Source organism: Myodes glareolus, chromosome 25 (genome assembly GCF_982192425.1).
Source record: "Myodes glareolus chromosome 25, mMyoGla1.1, whole genome shotgun sequence".
NCBI classification, from domain to species: domain Eukaryota; kingdom Metazoa; phylum Chordata; class Mammalia; order Rodentia; family Cricetidae; genus Myodes; species Myodes glareolus.
In genome coordinates, this window is record NC_142050.1 from 25,026,485 (window position 1) to 25,048,404 (window position 21,920).

The window sequence follows — 21,920 nt, forward strand, 5'->3', positions numbered from 1 at the left end:
ACGGAGGGGAAGGAGGGGGGGAGTGGGGGGAGTGGGAGGGTGTTGGGAGGGGGGGGCGGAATTGGAAACTTTTATAATTTAATAAAATTTACTATAAAAAAAAAAAAAAAAAAAAAAAAAAAAAAAAAAAAAAAAAAAAAAAAAAAAACTATATTTCCCTTAGTTCAGATACTTAAGAATGATGCTTTTTTTTATTAAAATGTTATCTGCAAAGAAGAAATATTATTTGGGGAAACTCAACAGAAAGCCAATCAACAGGCATTTTGTGCTGTCTATTGCTGTCTTCCTTCTTGGGGATCTAGAAAATGATTCTATATATAAAAAGAGACTACATGAACCTTATGAATGAAATAAAGTGACTGCTAATGTCTGCACTAAAGCTACAGAGATAGCGTTGTGTGTCTATATGGAAAGCAATGAGCCGCCTAAGCTAACTCAGCATAGAGAACATTTACTAACAAAATGATTGTAAGGACCCATTGATTTGATGAATGTCTGGAATTGTGTGTAATAGAGGAACCCAGGACAAAACTGGTCACAGATTTGGCAGCTGTTAACAGACTCCCCTTATCTGCCCCAGCATGGTTTATTAGCTCCAGACAAGCTACTGTTTTCTCTCTCTTTAATGATTCTGTTTTATGAAGCAATGAATATTTTCATTTGGAAAATAAGAATTCATTTACAGGTTATCTGAACTGTGGTTTCTTAAATGATGCCACGGGAATAAATGTGCTAATTAAGAGTTTTGAAGAATGACCTGGGTAAGGTCCATTACTGATTTCAGTGACTGTTAGGCCCAGGTGAAAGATGGCTAACATCACATAGCAAGGAATATTTCAGTATGCAAAAGTTTTGAGTCAGAAATAATATGGAGCAATTTGGTCAGATGGTGATACATTTTTCTGTGACAATTTTTATGATATATTCACCAAAGTAAAGTTTAACTCACCATCTGTCAACTATAACAACCTAAAGAAGTTTATACTAAGCTACAACTTGATTCTTAATAGGATAGATGTTATGAAAATCTATTACAGGAATCAAAAGTATTTACAAATTTTATATAAGTGATATCTTTTGGGAGAGCAATAAAATTCTCCTCATAAACACAATTCAAAACCATGTCCTGAAGGATGTAGAATCAACGTGGGGTAAGGCAAAGACCTAAGAACAACAGAAGTGCCAACTGGAAAGAGGAGATTACCCTGTTTTCAAAACTGGAACGAAACAACGCTCAACATTTGCAAAACATTCCTTTATTATTAGAAATAAATTATTTGTATAAAAATTGCATGCGTCAATCATTGCATTTATTTTGTAGCACAACCCAGGGCTTCAATCCGGTCAGCCATTACAAGAAACAGACTCAGAGTCTTATACAAGTTGAACAGTGTGGGACAGGAACAGGAGTTCTCACAATCACGGAAAAATACTTACAAGAATAACATCGGACATGGTTTATTTCAACAGCATTTTTTTTCACAAGGTAACATTAGTTTTCCTTTTGAATTTTTTTTTTAATGCTCACAAGTAAGCAATAGTTTAGCTTGACACTCATTGGTTGTATTGTATAAAATGGGTTTCTTTGCTCCTCATTATTGATACTTTTGGCTCATGGCTAATTTTGTGCCTTACAAGACTATTGATCTGATTGCTTGTAGTCCAGGGAGATCTCCAGAAGTGACATTTTGCAGTCTCATGTTCGATATTTAAGAACACACACCACCTTTCTTCGGATGGGGTCATCTCCCTATTCAGATTGAATGATTGCTGTAGCTGATATATGTTGTCTTGGTAGAGGACGCTGTTAAAAAAAAAGTAGGACAAGTTAATAGTGCCTAATAACTATTTTGCTTATATGATTTCAAAATCCAAATTCTGCTGGGGCTGTCTGATGATAATGTTTTGCAACATGTTACTTAGGATTTTAAGGCATACTGTGGAAATCCAATGAGAAATTCAACCAAATTGTTAATCCACAAAAGCCCCCAGTCCAGTGTACGGATAGTTAGCAGAATAGTGAACACAGAAACTGCTAATCTTTAGAAAACTTCGGTGAAAACTCATTTTTATGTTACCTTAACAGATCAAATTTTCATAAACATAAAAAGAAAGAACACACCAACATCCCACAATCTTTTAAAAAAAATCTACCAGACAAAAATCAAAGATTTTAATCACTTTAGCCAATCCTGTAACCAAATGATTATAATTAGATGTACCTTGACAATGTATTTCTTCCATTTAAAAATTAATAATAATCTAAGAGTCTAGAAATTAACAAACCAAAATCTCAAGTACACACAATTATTAACAAAATAGTGACAAAGTCAAAAGATGTTTGTAGCTCTTCAAAGAAAAATATAACTAGAGTATACATGGAAATAAAGTCTCAAAGTGTGACATTAACATTTAATTCTTCCACTACCAACTTACTATGAAACAACACAAATTGATGTAAGACTACTAGATATATGAATAACAAAACAGTCTCTTAAATTTGCACTCATGCTGACGCTTCCAGTGAATAAAAAATACAAATAATTGCACAATTCAAACATTTATTGTGTAAAAATGTTCAAAACTGTTACCTACTTTAAGTTAAATATTCAGTTATATTTAAAACCCTGAGCATGAATTTCAATGTATTAATTTCATTTAGACTGAAATATTTTTTAAATAATGTATCATAGTTGTGTCCTTTGGGCACTGCTAGAAATTGTGAAGCTGCTCTTTGGACATACTTGATAATCAGACTTATCTCTCCATAATGCAGAACACCTGTGATAGACCTCCAGCTTATAGACAAAGCCATGCTGATTCTATCACTAAAGTTAATACAGTTAAGAAAGTACTAATTATATTTGACTTTAATAACTCTTATTAATTTGAATAATATCAAGTACATATTCAAAATATGTCATTCTTATGAATTTATGCTATCTTCACTGATCATTCTCGATTATTATTATGGAAGAGTGGAGAAAAGTGGACTTGACTACAGCTATACATTACATTCTATTTCTACAAAGTGAATAACAATAAAGCAGATCCAGGTTCATTACCCTCACTATTAATTATAGCTACAGCATGTTGTAAGAATAGAAAGAGAGACTATTTGAGAGAGAATTATTATTACTTTGGGAGAAACACTGTAGTCTCCTTTCTCTGCCTTGCACACGCACGTGTGAGTGTGTGTGTGTCCTTCGTGTGTGCCTGTGGTATGTTTGACCCTGTATGTGTGCCCCTGTACGTATTCCTCTGAGTGTGAATTTGGATGTGTCCCTATGGTGTATCTGTGCACATGACTGTGTGCACATGTCTCTGAGTGTGTTCGTGTCTACATATAGACACGCAGGTGGAGGCTGCACCCCATCTCAGATGTCATTCCGTGAAGCCATCCATCTTGTTCTTTGAGACAGAGGGTCTTCCTCAAAATGGGGACTACGGATTAAGCTAGGCTCAACCAGTCAGTAAATTCAGAAAATTACCTGTCTCTGCTTTTCCAGTGCTTGGATTACAAAATAGTACCATGTCCAGATTTTTATATGAGGATCATGGATCTGGCCAAGGTTTTCCTGGGTCTGTGGCAAGCATTTAGTGACTGAGTCATCCTTTGTCCTTCTCTGATCTCTTTGATAGAGAATAGACCTCTTTCCAATATGTAAGTTGGCTACTGTATTTATCTTTATTTTTTCAAGAAAAGTGAGATATAATCATTTTTATATTGGTATACTTATATTGGTTTAATTCTCATGTTTTAATTCATATAATGCATTTTTGCTTCTAAATTTCTCTAAGTAAACAAATTCTATACATTTTTGTGGTTTTGATAGATTTTTCATTAATCACTTGTAGCTGAGAGGAAGAACATGGACCGTAAGTTAGAAAACTGACAGCAAAAGGGTCACGGAATTTCCTGCACTGTTCAGCATTGTCAGAAAAGTCTGAAAGTGTAGGAAAGTTTTGTTAAATGTGAAGACTGGAAAAAGGAAAAGATACCATCAGACATGCTAAAGTGGAAAGGTGAATCTCACCAGGACACAGTCCTAGGTAAAGAAAGCAGGCAATTAAGGGATTCTGGAAACAGGAGAAATAATCCTCCCCAGGAAGGAGCTCACCAACTGGTTATGCAACATGAAAGTATCACTCCGGGAAATACACACATACGACTAACATAAAAGATTTAAAATGAGATCATGGGACGGGAGAAAGCAAGAAGAATATAGGGGAGACTTGGAGGGAGGAAGGAGGGCAACTAAGTAATAAAACTTTAATTGAAATTTAAAAGCGGGGGGGGGTGATTAGAGCTGTAACAGAAAAAATAACCTGAAACAGTATGACTTTCTAAAGATGTTATTCAGCATGCAGTGACAGGGACCAGATAGCCTTTAAAAGTTATTGTAACCTAGAGGGTTTATCACAAATCAAGAACCCATACTTCATTCTTCCAAGTGTTTTTGAACAAGATTTGGAACCAAAGCATTAAAAGCAATTTCTAGGGGAAAAATAATATACAACCATGTGGAGTCTCATTTTGAGATTTGTACCGGCCAATATTCCTACATTGTTTGGCAGTCAAATTTCTGAGCAACCTGGCAAGGCAGAGTTTTCACCTTTCACACAGAAGGTAGGTGGTCGCCTAGCTTTTGATAGTGAGATAACATGAAGTCATTCTAAGCAAATGGTCAGGACACATTAATGTCATTCTATTCCTTCTGTTGAAGTTTAGGAGGTCCCCTGGGGAAGAGATGCTTTTCAGTCTATGTGACAGAGCAGGCATAAATGGAAAGATATGACAAAATGGGCATAGATAGGTGTGGACATGACCCAAAACATTCTCCCCGCTACCTAGAAAACAGATTGCCAATGAACTTCCCTCTCAGTTTACGTTTTGATATAAAAGTTGTTTGGAGAAAAGCACAGGTGATTTTCAGGATGTGAACTCAGGATTTCAGGAAGGATCCCTTAAAACTCCCTCCTGATATATTCGTGTGAGTTATGTTTTTATCCCCACAACTTCACTCTGGTATGAGAAATAATTTAGGTCTGGGCTGGTCCCGGGCCAAGACAGAGATTATGATTCACAGAGAAACAATGTTAACTTTCCACTGCCCGGAATAAAGGAAATTAAAGTTCTGGAAACAGATACTTTAGTCAATATGAAAGCAACAATAGAAATAAAAACAAAGAATTTTTTGAAAAAGGAAAAACCCTTGCATGGCCTTATGAGACAAGCAATGTCTAAAGATGACACTGAGTTTATCTTCCCTTGGCTATCTATTGCTGGGCATATGCCCAAACTTAAGAGCAGTTTGTTTCACCAGTGAGACTCCTTTGGTGGAAACTGAATTTTCATTTACAAGTGATTATCATTGGAGAAAGCATCTGGGTTAAGCTTGGGGGCATGTGTCCATACCCCCTTTCAGCTCTAGGGTTCCTCCTGGTTCCTCCTGGTTCCTCCGGGTTCCTCCTGGTGCAGGCCTGTGTCGGCTCTACGCACACTGCCTCAGTCTCTGTGAATGCACATGTACACTGATCATGTTGATTTAAAGGGCCTTGCTCTCATCTCCTCTGGCCCTTCCACTCTTTCCACAGCCTATTCCTGTGATTCCCTGAACTCTAAGGGAGAAATATTTGATGGAGACATCCCATTTAGAGCTAAGGATCCCAGGGTCTCTACCTTTCTGTGTAATCTCTGACTGTGGATTTCTGCGTTTGCTGTCAACTGCAGAAGGAGGAATCATCTCTGTTGGTGGCTAAATGACTACTGATCTATCAGTATAAAAGAATGTCGTTAAGAGTCATTTTATTGATTTTATCAGTACTTTTCTTTTAGACAGCATTATTTAGTTTTACCCTAGGCCCCTAGGCAAGTATATATATGGAAATATATCTATATATCCCCCTCTCTTTTTGTGTTATAGGTCTTTTGCAAATACATAATGGCTTTCAGTTTAGCATTTCTGAGGGATTTCTGAATGTGAAAATGAGTGAGCTCTTGTGTCTTTTACTAGTCTCTTTTCTTTCTGTTGGTTTTGTTCAATTGCAATATTTTAGTTTTGTTTTATATTATTATGCTTTATTTTATTCTATCATTTTTTCATCTCATTATTCTCCAAAAGCCTGTTTTCTAATAAGAGACAGAAAGGAGGATGAATCCAGATAGGAAAGGAGATGAGGAAGAGCTAGAGGAGTAGAGAGGGAATCCATAATTAGAGTATATTAAAGGAGAAAAAAATCTCTTTTCAATAAAAGGAAATAAAAAGAAAGCAATACTGAAGGATGATTCTGGATGTCAGAAAACTTTCATGAATCACTATTTCAGAATTATTATGGATAAAAATAGAATAAAGACATAGAGATAAACCAATAGGGGAATTGTTCTGACAATATTCATACATGTATATATGTTCTGTAGAAAACAAGCTGTTGAAAAGGAAAATGACAAATTCCCTTGGGTGTACCACACTGTATTCGCAGGCTAAAGAAATGGCAACTGCTGTTTTTACTAATGGACAAATATAGCATAAGGAACACGAGTGGTGCAGAGGTAATGGTGGAAATGTTGTATATATAAACTTTCTTTCCACCCCCCTCTATGTTCTGAAACAACAGGGTCTTTTGTTATGGAAAGTGCAGTATTGTGCAAAGTCAGGAAATTAGCTTTCTAGCTTCATACTCTACAAATTACTTATAAGGACTTCTGAAATGTTAGTCTCTGGCACAAAATGAGGGTATGAGACTGACTGTTTACATTCCCCCACAACCCTCCAGCTTGTAAAAGCTATCAGAAAATGTCCACAGGAAAAGCTCTTTCCCTAACGGTGGGCATTTCTCTTGCTCCAGGATAATCACAGAAGGACTCTGAGGGACACAAGTCTGTCCACACAAGAGTGGGGGAGAGGAAAAGGGACAGGACAGCAGTACCTGGGGAGCCCTGCATGGACAAGACAGGACCTGGTCACTTATAGAACAGACAAATTATGGTATAACTATTGACTGAGGCCTGCAGTTCTGTTGCCAAACCTGGGCTTGCAAATTCCTGAATTATGTATGCAGGTATTTACTGCTCCTTGGCATTTATTGACATAAAAAGAATAAGAAAACAACAAAAACCACTTTTTCTCATTTCTTTCAATTGTTCTATGGGGTTACTTATGACATTTGCTCAAAATAAACTGCCAATATAGTTGGTTAAACAGCAACAACAAAACCCAAAAAAACAAACAGCATTTACTTCCAGAGGACCTGAGTTTGGTTCCTGGTACCCCACATCAGGTAGCTCACAACCATCTGTGACTTCATCTTCAGGGATTCAGAGACTCTATTCTGGATCCTGCAGGTACCTGACTCATACATAGCACTCACTTACACACACATACATACATATCCATATACAAACACATGCACATATATCTATACATATTAAAAATAAACCTTAAATGAGCTTTCTGAACACATGAAGCTGTAGTACATTGCATATATATGTATGATGGATATATACATATATGTGTGTATGTATATTATATATACATATATATATATATATATATCACTATTTAGTCAGAATCAAAAATTTCAGCAACAGATTAGTAGCTAAAGTTATCAAGATTCTCTCTATACTAAAATGAAGAAGGTGTGTATTAAAATAATAGTTGTTCCTTTTTAATTTATATTAACCACATCCCAAACCTTCATCCAGTCAGTAATTTGAATTATCTTAATCCATCATTTCTGCTTTCCTTTACCTTCCACATGCAAACTTCAACTTTTCCAGAGTACAATAAGATCACCCCCCAAGAGCCTCAATGTTTATAATCTTTCTTACTTTAGAGAAATCAGAGAAATGTATGTAGGTTACATAATTTCCATTTCAGCATTCATAGAAAATAACAAGGAAAATAACCAGTCTTGGAGACTTATTTAACAATACAAGACTAGTGCTTATTGACAATAGGAATTTTACTTTAAAGGGAAACTGTTCTTCAAGAGATTGGAAAGGGCTATTGCTTTTTCCTCCCATCATATCCTTAGGTGGGCCTGGATGATTGCTGTTTATTCCACCCAAATGTTAGTTGTTCCCATTTGAAACCCCATTATGTCCTTTTCTGGACTGTCACAATACAGGTAGAGCATCAGACTCTGGTGAGTCATGTTCCCAGTGCCAACATTAAAAGTGCAGAGTGCTGTGCCAGCAGCAGCTTGCTGGCATCTGCCTGGGTTTTACATCCCCATACCCATGCTTTCAAGTTGGAAAACAGATAAATTCTGTCCCTAAATCAGCAGCATTTTGCTAATGTCTCTGCCTTTGTTAAATCGTTGATCTATCATGGAAGCCGATGATAGGCATTTGTTACTAGCATCCTTCTTGCTGTTTGCTCTTGCAAGGTTCTCAAGGCTGCTCTTTGACAGGATGCTGTCTGTGTAGGAAGTGTTTCTATACTGATGACTGAGATTTTTATTAGAGAATCTTGCAAAAGTCAAGACAGATTTAAATGATGGGTTAAGCCATTAAGGTTTTTTGTTTTGTTTTGTTTTGTTTTAACATTTATTTGTGTGTGTGTGTGTGTGTGTGTGTGTGTGTGTGTGTGTGTGTAAATCAGAGGACAAGTTGTGGGAAAAGCTTTTCTCCTTCAACAGTCTGGGTCCCAGGATATACTTGAGGTTATCAGACATGGTGGTAAGTTGTTTTACCCACCCTGCCACCTCCCTAGCTCTTAAGCTAATTAGCTTATTCAACATGCTTCTATAACAGAGATTGTCTCCATGCTTAAAACTTTACAATACGCAATGTTCACATAGATATCCTGATACTTTACCTCAGAAGAATTTTTATCAGTCCAGTAGAAACTAAATTTCTTTAGTAATTAAACCTAATAAAACCAATCTTTAGTCTTCTTTTATGTTTAATATCTATGATGGTTTGAATAAAAATGGTCCCCACAGACTCATTGGGAGTTCCATTATTAGGAGGTGTGGTCTTGTGGAAGAAAGTGTGTCTGCAGGGACAAGCTTTGAGACTTCAGATGCTCAAGTCAGGCCCAGTGGCTCATTCTCTCTGCCAGCTGTCTACACGACAGAATAGAGAACCCTCAGCTCCCTTTCTAACACCATGTCTGCCTGTGTGCTTCCATGACTCCTGATGACAATGTACTAAACCTCTAAACTGTAAGCCAGCCCACAATTAAATGTTGTCTTATAAGAGTTCCTATGGCCATGTTGTCTCATCACAGCAATAGAAACATAAAGACAATATCAAAAAAATATCAAGCAGGGAATAGAGCCTGATAAAGGATTCCAGGGGGAGGGGAATATTTTTGTTGTTGGATATTCTTATTTTTCTGAAATGGGCTCTTGTTGCATAGACCAAGTCATAAATACACAATTCTCTTGACTCAATCCTCTTGACCCAATTGCTTAGATTACAGATATGTAGCACTAACAAAAGCACTTGTATTAATTATTACAAACTTAATACTATGGCATTCCCAAAAGACTAAGAGTCATACTAGAGTAAAGACATTAGCTCTAATTTATTTCTCTTTAATTTGTTTATGTAACCAGGTAATATAAATAAAACTTTTATCATATTCTACTTTCTGAATCTTTACCATACAAATATCTAACCTCTCTAATGTTTTTATATGGATACCAATAAAAGCTTTTGCTGATAAAGTAAAGTTAAATGGACTGTCCCAGATATCAGTACACTCTTACTATATGATGATTCTGAGTCAGCTACAGAGCAAAGAAAGGTAGCTGAGGAAAGTGGAAGAAAGAATTCTACCACAAGAGTCAGGAGACTTTCAACGCTTATCATATTCAGGAAAGAAATTGAGCAAAGTCAAAAGAAGAAGAGAGGACATGGAGGAACCAAGTACATACAATGACTCCATTACACATTATAACTAACTCTTTTCTTGTTTTCCCAAAGACCAAACTAATTTGTCATTTATTGGTGCAAGATCTGGAGTAGTGCATTCTGTAAATATTGCTGATAGATTAGAGCTAATACCAGAGCAATAAATCTTGTAGTATAGTTCTTAAGTTTCAAATATGAATTTTGCAAATGAAATCGCATTCCAAATGCCAAGCCCTATGATACCTCAACCTCAGAGCTAACTGCCATATTTTGTTAAAGAGCTGAAGTTGGCAGCTGGTGTGCTGGGAACCATTACTCATCTTGTATACATTTTGCCCTCATCCAATGGTTCTGACTGTTGTGACAGTCTTGGGGTGCATGTACCATCATGCCCACAGAACCAGGTAGTATTGCTCCCAAGACTAGTAGAAGAATGTTCAACGTACATCTATTAGGAAGTGCTCCCGCTCTTGACCATCTGAAAGTCTACAGATGACTTACTGTTGGTTTCAAGACTCTCACAGAGTTCACTTTTCACCTCGCCATTTGGTCTGTCATTTCCTTTTTGGATCAGTTTGCTCTGCATGGTAGCAGCTGTCACCACAGCCTTGAAGCTTCTCTTGCGTTTTTGAACATTCTGCTCTGGATGAAAAATTATGATATAAACTTTGGGCATATAGAGCATTCCCAGAGACACCGAAGCACTTAAACTCATGGAGACAGTGAGTGTTGTTGTCTGGATGTACATCTGAGAAGAGGAAAAAAGAAAAAGCAACATGGTTATTAAGTCTGACTAGCAAAAGATGAAGTAAATAACACACCATTTTCTAAAATTGTTCCAGTTTCTTTCCTATAGCTATATTGGAGAATATTTACAGAAATTGCTCTTGACTGCAGTCAGAGGTTCATTCTGACAAACTACAAATAAAAATGGGTGACTCTGTATTTTAAAATCCACATTCCTTAAGATGAATTGGAAAAGGGAGGAGCTTATGTTACATTTTAAATGATAAACTTCATGAGGAAAGGGACAAAAACAGTCTGACAAAAGACTAACACTTCCTCCCATATACATCCTTTTGAAAGGTTCCTGTGGACCAAATGACCACCTCAATACTTAACCAAAGAGTAAAATTCATGCAGTGAAGACAGAGGCTGTACAGCATGTCATTATGACACACATTGCTTATAGAGCATCATGGTTCTCATTGTGTGACTCTAATATCCATACCTTGTAAAAATCACAAACTTGATAAATGGAGCTGTATTTTGTTCCTTGTGGGTTTTTTTTTGGTTTGGCTGGTGTTTTGTTTTGTTTTGTTTGGTTTAACAACCTGTCTAAAGAATACTTCCTGGGATTTCTCAATGTTATATCACATCAACATAAATATAGGAACCTCAACAAAATGTGAAAAAATTTCCCCTGGGGTTAGAGAGATGACCTGGAAGTTAAGAATACTTGTGGTTCATGAGAAGTATCCAGGATCAATTTCCAGTACCTATATGGTAGAGCACAACTATCCATAATTCCAGATCCAGAAGATAAAACACTCTTCACTGACTTCCATGGGCACCAGGAACACATATTGTCTGGTACACCAATATCCATGCCAGCAAAACATGTATGCACATATAATATAATAAATATACATTTAAGAAAACAAAATATCTCCTCCTTTCAGATGTCAGATATCTGGTCTGGCAACAAAGTCTCCGCAGTATATTTTGAAAATCCCTTTCCTCTCTCAACTCTTAGCTACATGTCACTAATATAAGCTCTGTGTTTTTGCGACAAATTTAGAAAAAGTGAAGGAACATGAGATTGGGAAGGAGATGTGTATGAAAAGGTGTCTTGGAAGACAAGAAAGAAGGAGATGGTGGGTATCATCAAAATACATTGCATACTTGTTTGGAATTTTCAAAAGATAAATAAAAAATGACATAAAGAATTGGGAAAACATGCAAATAATATGACAAAGCTCACACTACACTCACATATACTCTAAAGCCACTTGAGTTGGTAATCATCAGGATTGCTGCAGGTATACTTTGTTAAGTTTGTTGAAACCAAGAACCAGCAAAGAGAATCTAGAGGTCAAATAGCTTTCACATGATGTAAACTCACAAATGGACTGACTGGATTTTTAAATGTATCTTCATTGTTAGCCTTCCTAACACATACAATATTTCTACAAATAGTACTTGAAGGTGAGTTTTAAATGTCAAGTTAGCACCATCTAGAATCACCAATATCAGATTCTCACTGAGGGACCATCTAGATTCCTCCTTTGACATAAGAGGATTGTCTTCATATTGTTAATTGATGTGGGTAGAATCAGTCTACTACAGATGGCACCATTCCCTAGGCAGGGAACCCTGGGCCCTGTAGAGACAGGGTTGAACACAAGTAGAATACTTGCATGCATTTTCTCTTGATTATTCATTGTGGATATGACTAGCTGATTCAAGTTCATATGTTGACTTCTACAAGATGATTGATTACAATCTGGAAAGAAACATGTTTCATCAAGACTTAAGTTTTAATTTTAGCACCTCCCGAAATTGTGTGTGTGTGTGTGTGTGTGTGTGTGTGTGTGTGTGTGTGTGTGTGTGTGCGTGTGTGTAGAAAAAGAAGTTTGAAAATCTGCAGTTTACTTGCATGAGAGAAAACTCATTCATACCTGATTATTGAACAAATGTAAATCTGGTTTTCCTCTCTGGCTATTAATTTATTTTCTGGAAAATCACACTTATTGGATATGAGATGGCTTGGAATAGGAGTGGCCCCATAGACTCATGTCTTTGAATGCTTGACCCATAAGGAATGACACAATTAGAAGGTGTGGCCTTGTTGAAGGAAGTGTGTCACTGCGGCAGTATTCTGTGAGTGTGTTGCGGGGGGATGCTTTGAGGTCTCATATATGCTCAAGTTATACCCAGTACACGCGCCTCTCCTTCTGCTACCTGTGGATGCAGATATAGGACTCTCAACTCCTTCTCTAGCACCATGTTTGCCTGCATGCTTCCATGCTTCTTGTCATGATAATAATAAACCAAACCTCTAAAACCATAAGCCAGCCCCCAATTAAATAGTTGAATTCAATTGTTTCCTTTACAAGTGTTGCCATGGTCATGGTGTCTCTTCATAACAATAGAAACCCTAACTAAGACAGGGTGTTATTTAACAAAATAATATATCTTTGTTTAAAATATAAACACAAAATACTTACTCACCATACAACTTTAAATTTACAAAGGTACTAACGGAACCTTCTTCCAGGTGTATGTGACAAGAAAGATAATCCATAGACCACAGAACAAACGAGGGAGTTTGGGGAGTGATGAACAGATAGTGGTATTCTACCAGATGTTCAGGAAAAGATCACTGCAATCTTATTTTGAAGTAGGAAAAACATATTTTTTTTCAAATTCAACTTATTCGTTAATATTAAGAGCAACATGCCTGAATAACATTTTCTTAATGTGATGGGTCACTAAGCAAAGTCTGTGTTAGCTCATACTAAACTATATAAGTTCATCAAGAGAACTTATTAACAGCAATATGGCGTTAATAACTATCTCTTTCTATTCTTAGCTCTTTATTCTGCCTCCTCCCCCAACACTCTCATGCACAAGGAAGCAGAGTTGTTTTTGCTTCATATCCTCTGATGACCTGCTATATCATCTGCTTCCAAACTCCATTAGTATTTAGAACCTGAAACAGTCAGATGCACTGAACTGGATGTGAGCACTCTCTGGAAAAGCCATAGAGAAGAAGCCCAGGGTACACGAATATGATATCTTTTCCTAGGAGTTATAACAAACTTCTCTTCATTCTGAGTAGATCAGAGGCACACATTCAAGATCTCCCAAAAGTAGGTCATGACCTAGAATCCTAATGGAAGAAGGGAGGCATTCTAGTTCTCTGTGATCACGTTCAATCTTTTCCTTTCAAAAGCTACTTGACTATAGACCTCCATAGACACCCACATCTCACCTGATACTTTTTAACCTCTTAGCGACTAAGGCAATCTTCTTCTGAGAAATAAGAAACAAAGCAGCTTTATGATAACCCCCTTCTTCATTTCTCACACCATAAACACTGGACAGTGCTGCCCTCCCAAATCAACTTCAGCCTTTTTTCATATTAATACTCACACACAAAATGCAAGTCATTTAATTGTAATAATTAATAGCCTTCTATCTTCTTGGTCTTTTGCCTAAGATCAAATGAAAAATAAATAATCTCTTTTTAAATTGTTTTTAAGCTTTTAATTAAAATAGAATTATGTGCCTTCCCTAATACCTTTCTTTCCTACAGCCTGTCCCTGAGCTACCCTCTCTCAGACCCTTCTCCTGACACCCACTCTCAAATTGATACACTCTTTTCTTTGATTATATTTGTTACACATTTATGAATGTGCATATATAGTGATATTCTATTTATGCTTTAATAAATAAAGCTTATCTGAAGATCAAAGAGTAAAATTAGGCCAATAGAGGCCAGGCAGTGGTATCATATACCTTTAAACCCAGCAATAAATGGGAATATAAATCAGGAGGAGACAGAGGCTCAGGGCTCGGTCTGCAGTTGCCAAGCCTTGGGAGAATTAAGACTTTTCTAGTGGCCACAACAGGAAAAATAAGTATTCTTTATGCTTGAGTGAAATTCTGGATTCTGCACATTCAAATAATCATGTTAAAGTTTCACTCTGGGAAAAATCACTGTCCTGGGTGTTGTCAACCTATCAGAAGGTTAGAGACATCAAAGTGATTTCACTAGAGAAGACCCAGATGTCTTTCACCGGAATTATTTGCTGATTTTCATTACACCCTCTTTGGGATTAGGATGCATGTTTGTGAAATGGAGTGTCAAATCAAAGGCTAACAGTGCAACACTATAAATAAAGACTATCAGCATACTAATGGTCCGGTTCATGAAAAAGCTCAGAATCCTTAACTTTGAACTATTGGTAATGGTGGTTAGAAGTTATAGAAAAAAAATTGCATGAACAAATGGCAAGTAGAATATAAACTTTGTTAAGAGCTGAAAAGATGTTTATTAAAGGACTTTAAAGATCCTGCAGGTGTATGTGCAGATTCACACTTGTAAATCCAGCAGTCAGGAGCTGAGGCCGAAAGAAAGATTGTGTGATTCTCGCCATGGCCATGAGCAACACAACATCAAAGCCAAGAGACATTAGTACATAGAGAGACCATGCTTCATAAAATCTAACCTGTCACCACAATCATTAAGAATGAGGCTGTTTTACATCAAAAGACGGATTGCCAGACCATCTATCCTGCATGGATACCCTGCATCTCTGAAGTCATCAGGCACAAGATGATAGAACAACAAAAAAAAAAAACCTAAGATTCACAGATTCAGATAAACATACAGCTAATAACTAAAAAACACTTAGAGAATCATGAAAACAAAATTATTTTCATATGAAAAACAGTATTGATGTCTATAAATAGAAAAAAAGAGAGACAGGCACAAAACTACCAAAGCAAAAAGACATCTAACACACACACACATAAAACTACAAGTTTTGAAGAAAAAGTCTACAGGGAACTTTAAATAAGCATTGAGGAAGCCAACCTTGCTGATGAGAATTATTATCATAATCATACAATATCTTTATTTTTACTGTTCCTGGACACTGGTTATAGGCATCAAAGAAAACAAGGATTCTGCACACCAAGAAAATAAAGGAATAATGGAAGAGAAATGGGCAATCTCTGTTGTTATGGGAGTTATGCAGATTCTGTCAATGAGTTCAAGTAATTATGAGATTATAATTTATTTTAGAAATGTAAATGTCTGCATACAGGGGTCAAAGGGACAGTTCAGCAGTTAAAAGCACTGGCTACTCTTCCAGAGGATATGTGTTTGATTTCCAGCCCCCGCATGTTGACTCGCAATTGTCTATAACTCTAGTTCTAAAGGAACTATTATCCTCTATTGGCAGCATACACATACAAGGTTCACAGACATACATGAAAACAAAATATTCATACACTCAAAAATATGTACAAATAAATCATTTTTTAAAAATGTAAATATAAAACATGCAATAAAAGCACAGATTTTTAGACAATTCAAATAATAAAACTGCCATCTACATTTAAAATTTTTTACATTTATTTTATTTTGTGTGTGTGTATGTGTGTGTTTACTTATATATAGCATCTGTGTGAAGTACCTATAGCAATCAGAAGAGAGCCCTGGGTCTCCTGGGACTGGCTTTATAGATATCTACCATGTGGGTGCTGGGAACTGAACCTACATCCTCTGCAGATATAGCAAGTGTTTGTAACTGTTCAGTCACTTTACCAGTGCCCCAAGGCTTGAAGAATTAATTATTTTATAATGTCAGTGGGTTCATCACAAAAACTGAGCATGAACTAGATTTTATAAAAGCAGTAACAAAAAATGATGTGGGATTCCCCTGTGTATTCTATGAATATGTTTTATTATCATTTGGTTAACAAAGAAACTTCTTTGACTTATGGCAGGGCAGAATAGATCTAGACAGGAAAATTAAACTGAATGCAGTGAGAAAGAAGGCAGAGTCAGGAGATGCCATGTAGCTGCCGAAGGACAAGGATGCCAGAAACTTACCAGTAAGCAACAGCCTCTTGGAAATACAAAGATTAATAGAAATTGGCTAACTTAAGATTTAGGAACTATCAAGGACTATGCCTAAACTACTGGTCAAGCAGTGTTGTAATTAATACAGTTTTGTGTAATTATTTGTATTTTCATTGTCAAGAAACAAACAAGCAGTCTCTATTTACAAAAAAATATTTCAAAACAGGAACTATTATTTTCAACCACAAACAAACAAACACCTCCAGACAAAAATTGAGTCCCACAGAAGGATATAGAAAAAAAACTTCAACAAAAAGTTACTAGTCACACCTAAAAAACACCACAAGAAATAATGTGAGGGCCCATGGATGTGAACCTGTTCCACTTTGACTGGAGATCAGATAGTTTGAGCTTATTTTTGCTCTCTCAAAGTTGTTGACAACAGATGTGGCTAGAAACAAGAGAATCGGACCTAGGGTACGGTATTAGTATTTTGAGTATAGAGGTGGATCTGCTTCAACTGGACCAAAGGTCAAAAAATTCAAGTCTATTCCTTACATCATGTTAAGAAAGTCTGTTGCCTCCCCCTCCCCTTTTGGCATAAAGTATATAAGCATTTGGAAAATAAAGGATGTGGGATTCAGGATTCAGTATTCACTATATTTCCCTCCCAATTCTGTTCTATGTTTCTATCTTTTATTTCTCTCATGTCTTTGTTCCTTTTGCTTAATAATTCTAGTCCTCGTGCTTCCACCCTGGAAAGTATGAATTTCATTAATGCTGGTCTTCAACAAATAAATAATCCCGGATCAGCAAATCAAAAGAAGAGAAAGACACACAATCCACCACCAGCATTGGCAGCACCAACAGTGCTGTAGTGACAAAATAATAGGAATCAACAGTGTTCATTGGTTTCTCTCAACATCAATGGTCTCAAATCCCCAATAAAAATGACACAGATTAAAAAATGAATGTGAAAACAGGATCATTCTTTTGCCGCATCCAAGAAACACATCATCACATGAAAGTAGACATCACCTCAGGGTAAAATAATTGAAAAAGATATTTCAAGCAAATGTACCTAAAGGGCAAGTTGTTATAGCCATTTTAATATATGACAAAACAGAGTTAAAAAATAAAACTCATCAGAAGAAAAAGGGAATGACATTGCACACTCAGCTAAGAAAATATCCACCAAGAAGGCATTGCAGCTCTCTACATGTATGCAGCAAACACAGTAGCAACCAAGTTGATAAAAGAAACACTACGACAGCTTAAATCACATATTGACTGACACACACTGATAATGAGAGTCCTTAACATCCCACTCTCACCAACAGACAAACAGAGATCTGTTGCAGCTAACTGACATCACAAATCAAATGGACCTTCAGATATCTACAAAACACACCACCAAAACACAAAGAATACACTCTTCTCAGCACCTCAGGGAGCTTTCTCTAAAACTGACTGCATACTAAGATGCAAAATGAATCTCGAAAGATACAGGAAAATTGAAATAACATGCACCACAGGTTAAAACTGGTCACCAACAAACACAGAAAGTTAACAAACTAAACGATTCACTACTCAATAAAGAATAGGCCAAAACATTAATGAAGATAGAAATTAAAATCTTCCCAGAATTGAATGAAAATGACAATGGCAACAATATATACTGAAATTTATGGGAACAATGGAGGTACTCTATGAGGTAAGTTCATAACACTTAGTGTCTACTTAAAAAAACTGGAGAGATCTACAAGTAACTTAATCGCATCCCAGAAAGCTCTAGAACAAAAATAAGAAATCACACTCAAAAGGAATAGTATCAAGAAATATTCAGTTTTGAAGTTAAAATAAATACAAGGAAACAAACAAGCAAAAAGCATATAAATAATCAATGAAATAAAGAGTTAGTTCTTTGATAAAAATAAATAAGATTGACAAGCCCTTATCCAAATTAACAAAAAGGCATAGAAAAGGTCCAAATTTACAAAATTAAAGATGAAAGGTGGACATAACAATAGATGCTGAGGAAATCTGGATATTCATAAGGATATACTTGATAAACCTGCACTCTACCAAATTGGAAAATCCAAAAGAAATGGATAATTTTCTCTGCATATACCACCTACTAAAGTTGAATTCATGTGAGATAAGCAATTTTAACAGACCTATAATTCCTGGAGAAATAGAAGCAATTGATGCTAAACACATTGAATGAGGAGAATGCCAGTCAAATAACTCCAAATAGAGTATTCTAAGCTTTTTGTTTATTAAAAGGGAGAACTCATGAAACAGGAATGGGGGTCCAACATCAAGGTATGGAAAGCTGGAAAAAGGGGGTGAGTGAGTAGAACTGTGGCCTTTTGGTACCCCAAAGCCCTGCCTCAATATGATCCAGCCTCTCAAAGTCATTGGCTGAAGGAGGTTCCCCAACATCTCCCCATTGTTTTTAAACAAGAGAGTTCCAAACCCAATACAAAACTATATTTAATAAGAACAGATATCAAGTATACATCTTAGAATATAATCAGCATAAACAATATTAAGCAAGAAACATGTGCTAAATGTTTTAATAATCATTCTATCCTAAGGTGTCTAAGTCTTGTATTAGAAATGACTGACTAAATCATAAGAAAAAGGAGTAGGCAGAAAGTGCAATCAAGCAGATTCCAAAATGTACAGTAGAAGACAGAGACAACTGACTACCTGGGCAGTCACCCAAAGTTTCATTTGCAGTGTTGAAGCAACCAACTTTGGCCAAGGCCTCGAGTAACAGACAGACCATTTTCAGAGGCAGGAATTTTTTTTCAAAACTGTCTTACTCTGTCTTGGAAAGACTTGGGTTACTGTTTTCTTGTATCCTGCTTTTCCATTCTGGACAATGTGCATTTTGTCAGTGGTCATAGTAAGGGCAGTTCTGTGCCCAATGGCCAGTTTTGCCAAGAAGAAAACAAGCGCCAAATGTAGTGGCTTCAGTGCTCCACATTTTCTCGGGAATAGATTGGCATTGCCAAAGCAATTTTGTTTCATATCAACAGAACCCTAAGTTATTTAAATGCCATGTTCTACAGTTCTTTGAAGTGGTTGAAGACTACCTATCTATGCAGAATACAATCTCTACGTATTTAAAGAACCTGATCAGTCTAATTGTAAGTACGACAAACATGGATGACTATTGACCTGTTACACTTAATACCTGCATAACTTAAAGACTAAGATTTTATATTAGAATATCAAACAATCTTTAAACAACTGCGCAGCAATTGAGGACAATGACCTCAAAATGTAGACAAAGTACAAGTATCTTGATCAAAAGTAGAAATGTGTAAGGCAATATGATAAATATATCCTAAAATTGTATCAATATACAAAATGTCTTAAACAGAGGCAGAAACATGCATGCATACACTCTGACAAAATAGTGACTCTGACAATACAGTGACTCTTAATGACTGGGTAGAAGTTCCATCCCAACCCCTCTCCCCTGGGAGTTGCCTCAGTCTAGACTCCACCTCCAAGAAAGGCCACCAAATGATGACTCCTCCCTAGAGATGCTCAAGCCCACTCCCACAGGGTATTTGAATCATATCCCAGAGAACAAACATGTGGTCTTCCTGGTCTTCCTTTTCCCTCTCCATGGTTTTCCTAGTTTTCCTTTCTGGTCTCATCTCTCGGGGACTGGAAGGCCATTCTGGAGCATTGATATCCATTAAACCTGAACTTTTTCTAATTTGATTTGATTTGGTCTGATTTGGATTATTGCATCAGCAGAAAGGTTTAGTGGGACACAGAAACTTTCATCTGGAGGTACCACCAAGGGGGTTGTTTTTCCCACCTGTTCAGAGTCATGTATTGGGCAAATGCCTTTCTTTCTTGTACCTGCTCTCTGCTGGGCTAAGATTGGCTTCATCTGGGTGAGCTCCCAGTTCCATGTCAGTGCCTTAGAGGCCTAGGGCCTCATGCAATTTAGGGTTGTCCTGTTGAAGACATGGCCACTCAGGTACCTGAGAGGGACAAGGACCTGCCTTGTTCCTGTGAGGTTCCTTTGTGAAGAGATGTCCTTTGTCCTTTCAAGGAATTACTCACATACCTCTGCTTTTCTGACCCAAACTCTACCACAATGGATGAATTGCTTTAGGCTTTGAGTTCAACATAGACTTGCAAAACAAACACTTAGAATTCGAAGCCTGATCTTCAAATTCCCTTGGGCTGCCTTTTAAAAAATCTTTTTAAATTGTGGCTGATACCATATGTCCCTTAACAAACAAACACGCCCCCTCATCTGCCCATGGTTTCTGAACCCTGTGCTCCAGCTCCCCCTCCCTATCACCTTCTCCACTTCTCCTCTCTGTTTGCTATTTGCCTGCATTCCTGGCATATCATCTGATCACAGTGGAACTCTCCCTACAATGGATCCATCCCCCATGTCCTTCTACTCTAAACTGTATAGGTATTCTTCCCTTATGTTGCTGCTCTCTCTTACAGTATCTACTGATCTGATTCTTAATGGGATCACCTGTGTGCTTGCCTGGCTTCAGCAACCTACTCCAGGATTTTTAAGTTGGTCAGCTAACAGTTTCCTGGGAAAAGTTTTATCTGTCTGTTAGTATATATGTATAAATAAAGTGGCCACAGTGTCTTTATTTTATATCTCTGTGTGTATATGTGCTTATTTTAAAATCTATTAAACTCATAACGCCAGATTACAACAGCTCTGGAAAAATGCAAACACGTGGATAGCCACCATTTTTGGTTGAGGTCAAAGGGAAAACCTCAACGCCATCTTTGATAAGAGTACCCATGTATTCTGGCTCTACCAAGGAGAAATTCTGCCTTCAATATACTTTGGCTTACTAAAATATTCCTTTTAATCCTCTTTCCTTTACTAACATTGGTAATTTGTAACTGATTGTGTAAACTATATGTAAAAATTTTACTTATATGTCTAATTTGAATATACCTAACAGGTAATGGTACCCTGTTTCTCAAGTGCCTTTACAGATCTGAGAGTATGGCATTTAACAGAAGAACATCTTATGACAGAGAGACATGCCAGCTCCCGCAGCATCCTATAGCTCCTCCAAGAAGATGGCTGGTTGTGGAAAACCTTCTGCCTGGAGGCTTGCCTTTGGATATGGCAATGCCACCCACACAGCAAAAAACTGCCTTCCACCTCATCAGCTTTCTGAACACTATACTGGGGGATTGATTATCTAATTCTGCCAAGACAATTAGTCTGAACCCGTCCCTCACAGGAAAACCTTCAATCCTCCTGGTCTCATCAGACAATGGCAAGTACAGCTTTTAAGACGGTTGTTAGTCAAAGACTACAGAGAGACTTGGGGCTGTCTGTGTAACTGAGAAAAGCTGTCTCAGTTCTGCTCATGTATGTATCCCTTCTCAGACCTGCCTGATGGCATTTGATGACTTAAGGAACTATTTATGCTT

At 36.9% G+C, this 21,920-nt stretch overlaps 1 protein-coding gene across 1 annotated transcript in view; it reads right to left on the reverse strand.

Annotated features, from left to right (window-relative positions):
• Positions 1-1,236: 1,236 nt before the first annotated feature.
• The window catches only part of Grm8 (glutamate metabotropic receptor 8), an 824,187-nt gene continuing 803,503 nt past the window's right edge, over positions 1,237-21,920 (reverse strand). Inside the window, exons 10-11 of the mRNA XM_048451013.3 lie at positions 10,367-10,613; positions 1,237-1,804 (exon numbers count right to left, since the gene is read on the reverse strand). Of these exons, the coding sequence (XP_048306970.2) occupies positions 1,755-1,804; positions 10,367-10,613 (297 nt within the window). The 3' untranslated portion in view covers positions 1,237-1,754. The remainder of the gene's footprint in view (positions 1,805-10,366; positions 10,614-21,920) is intronic.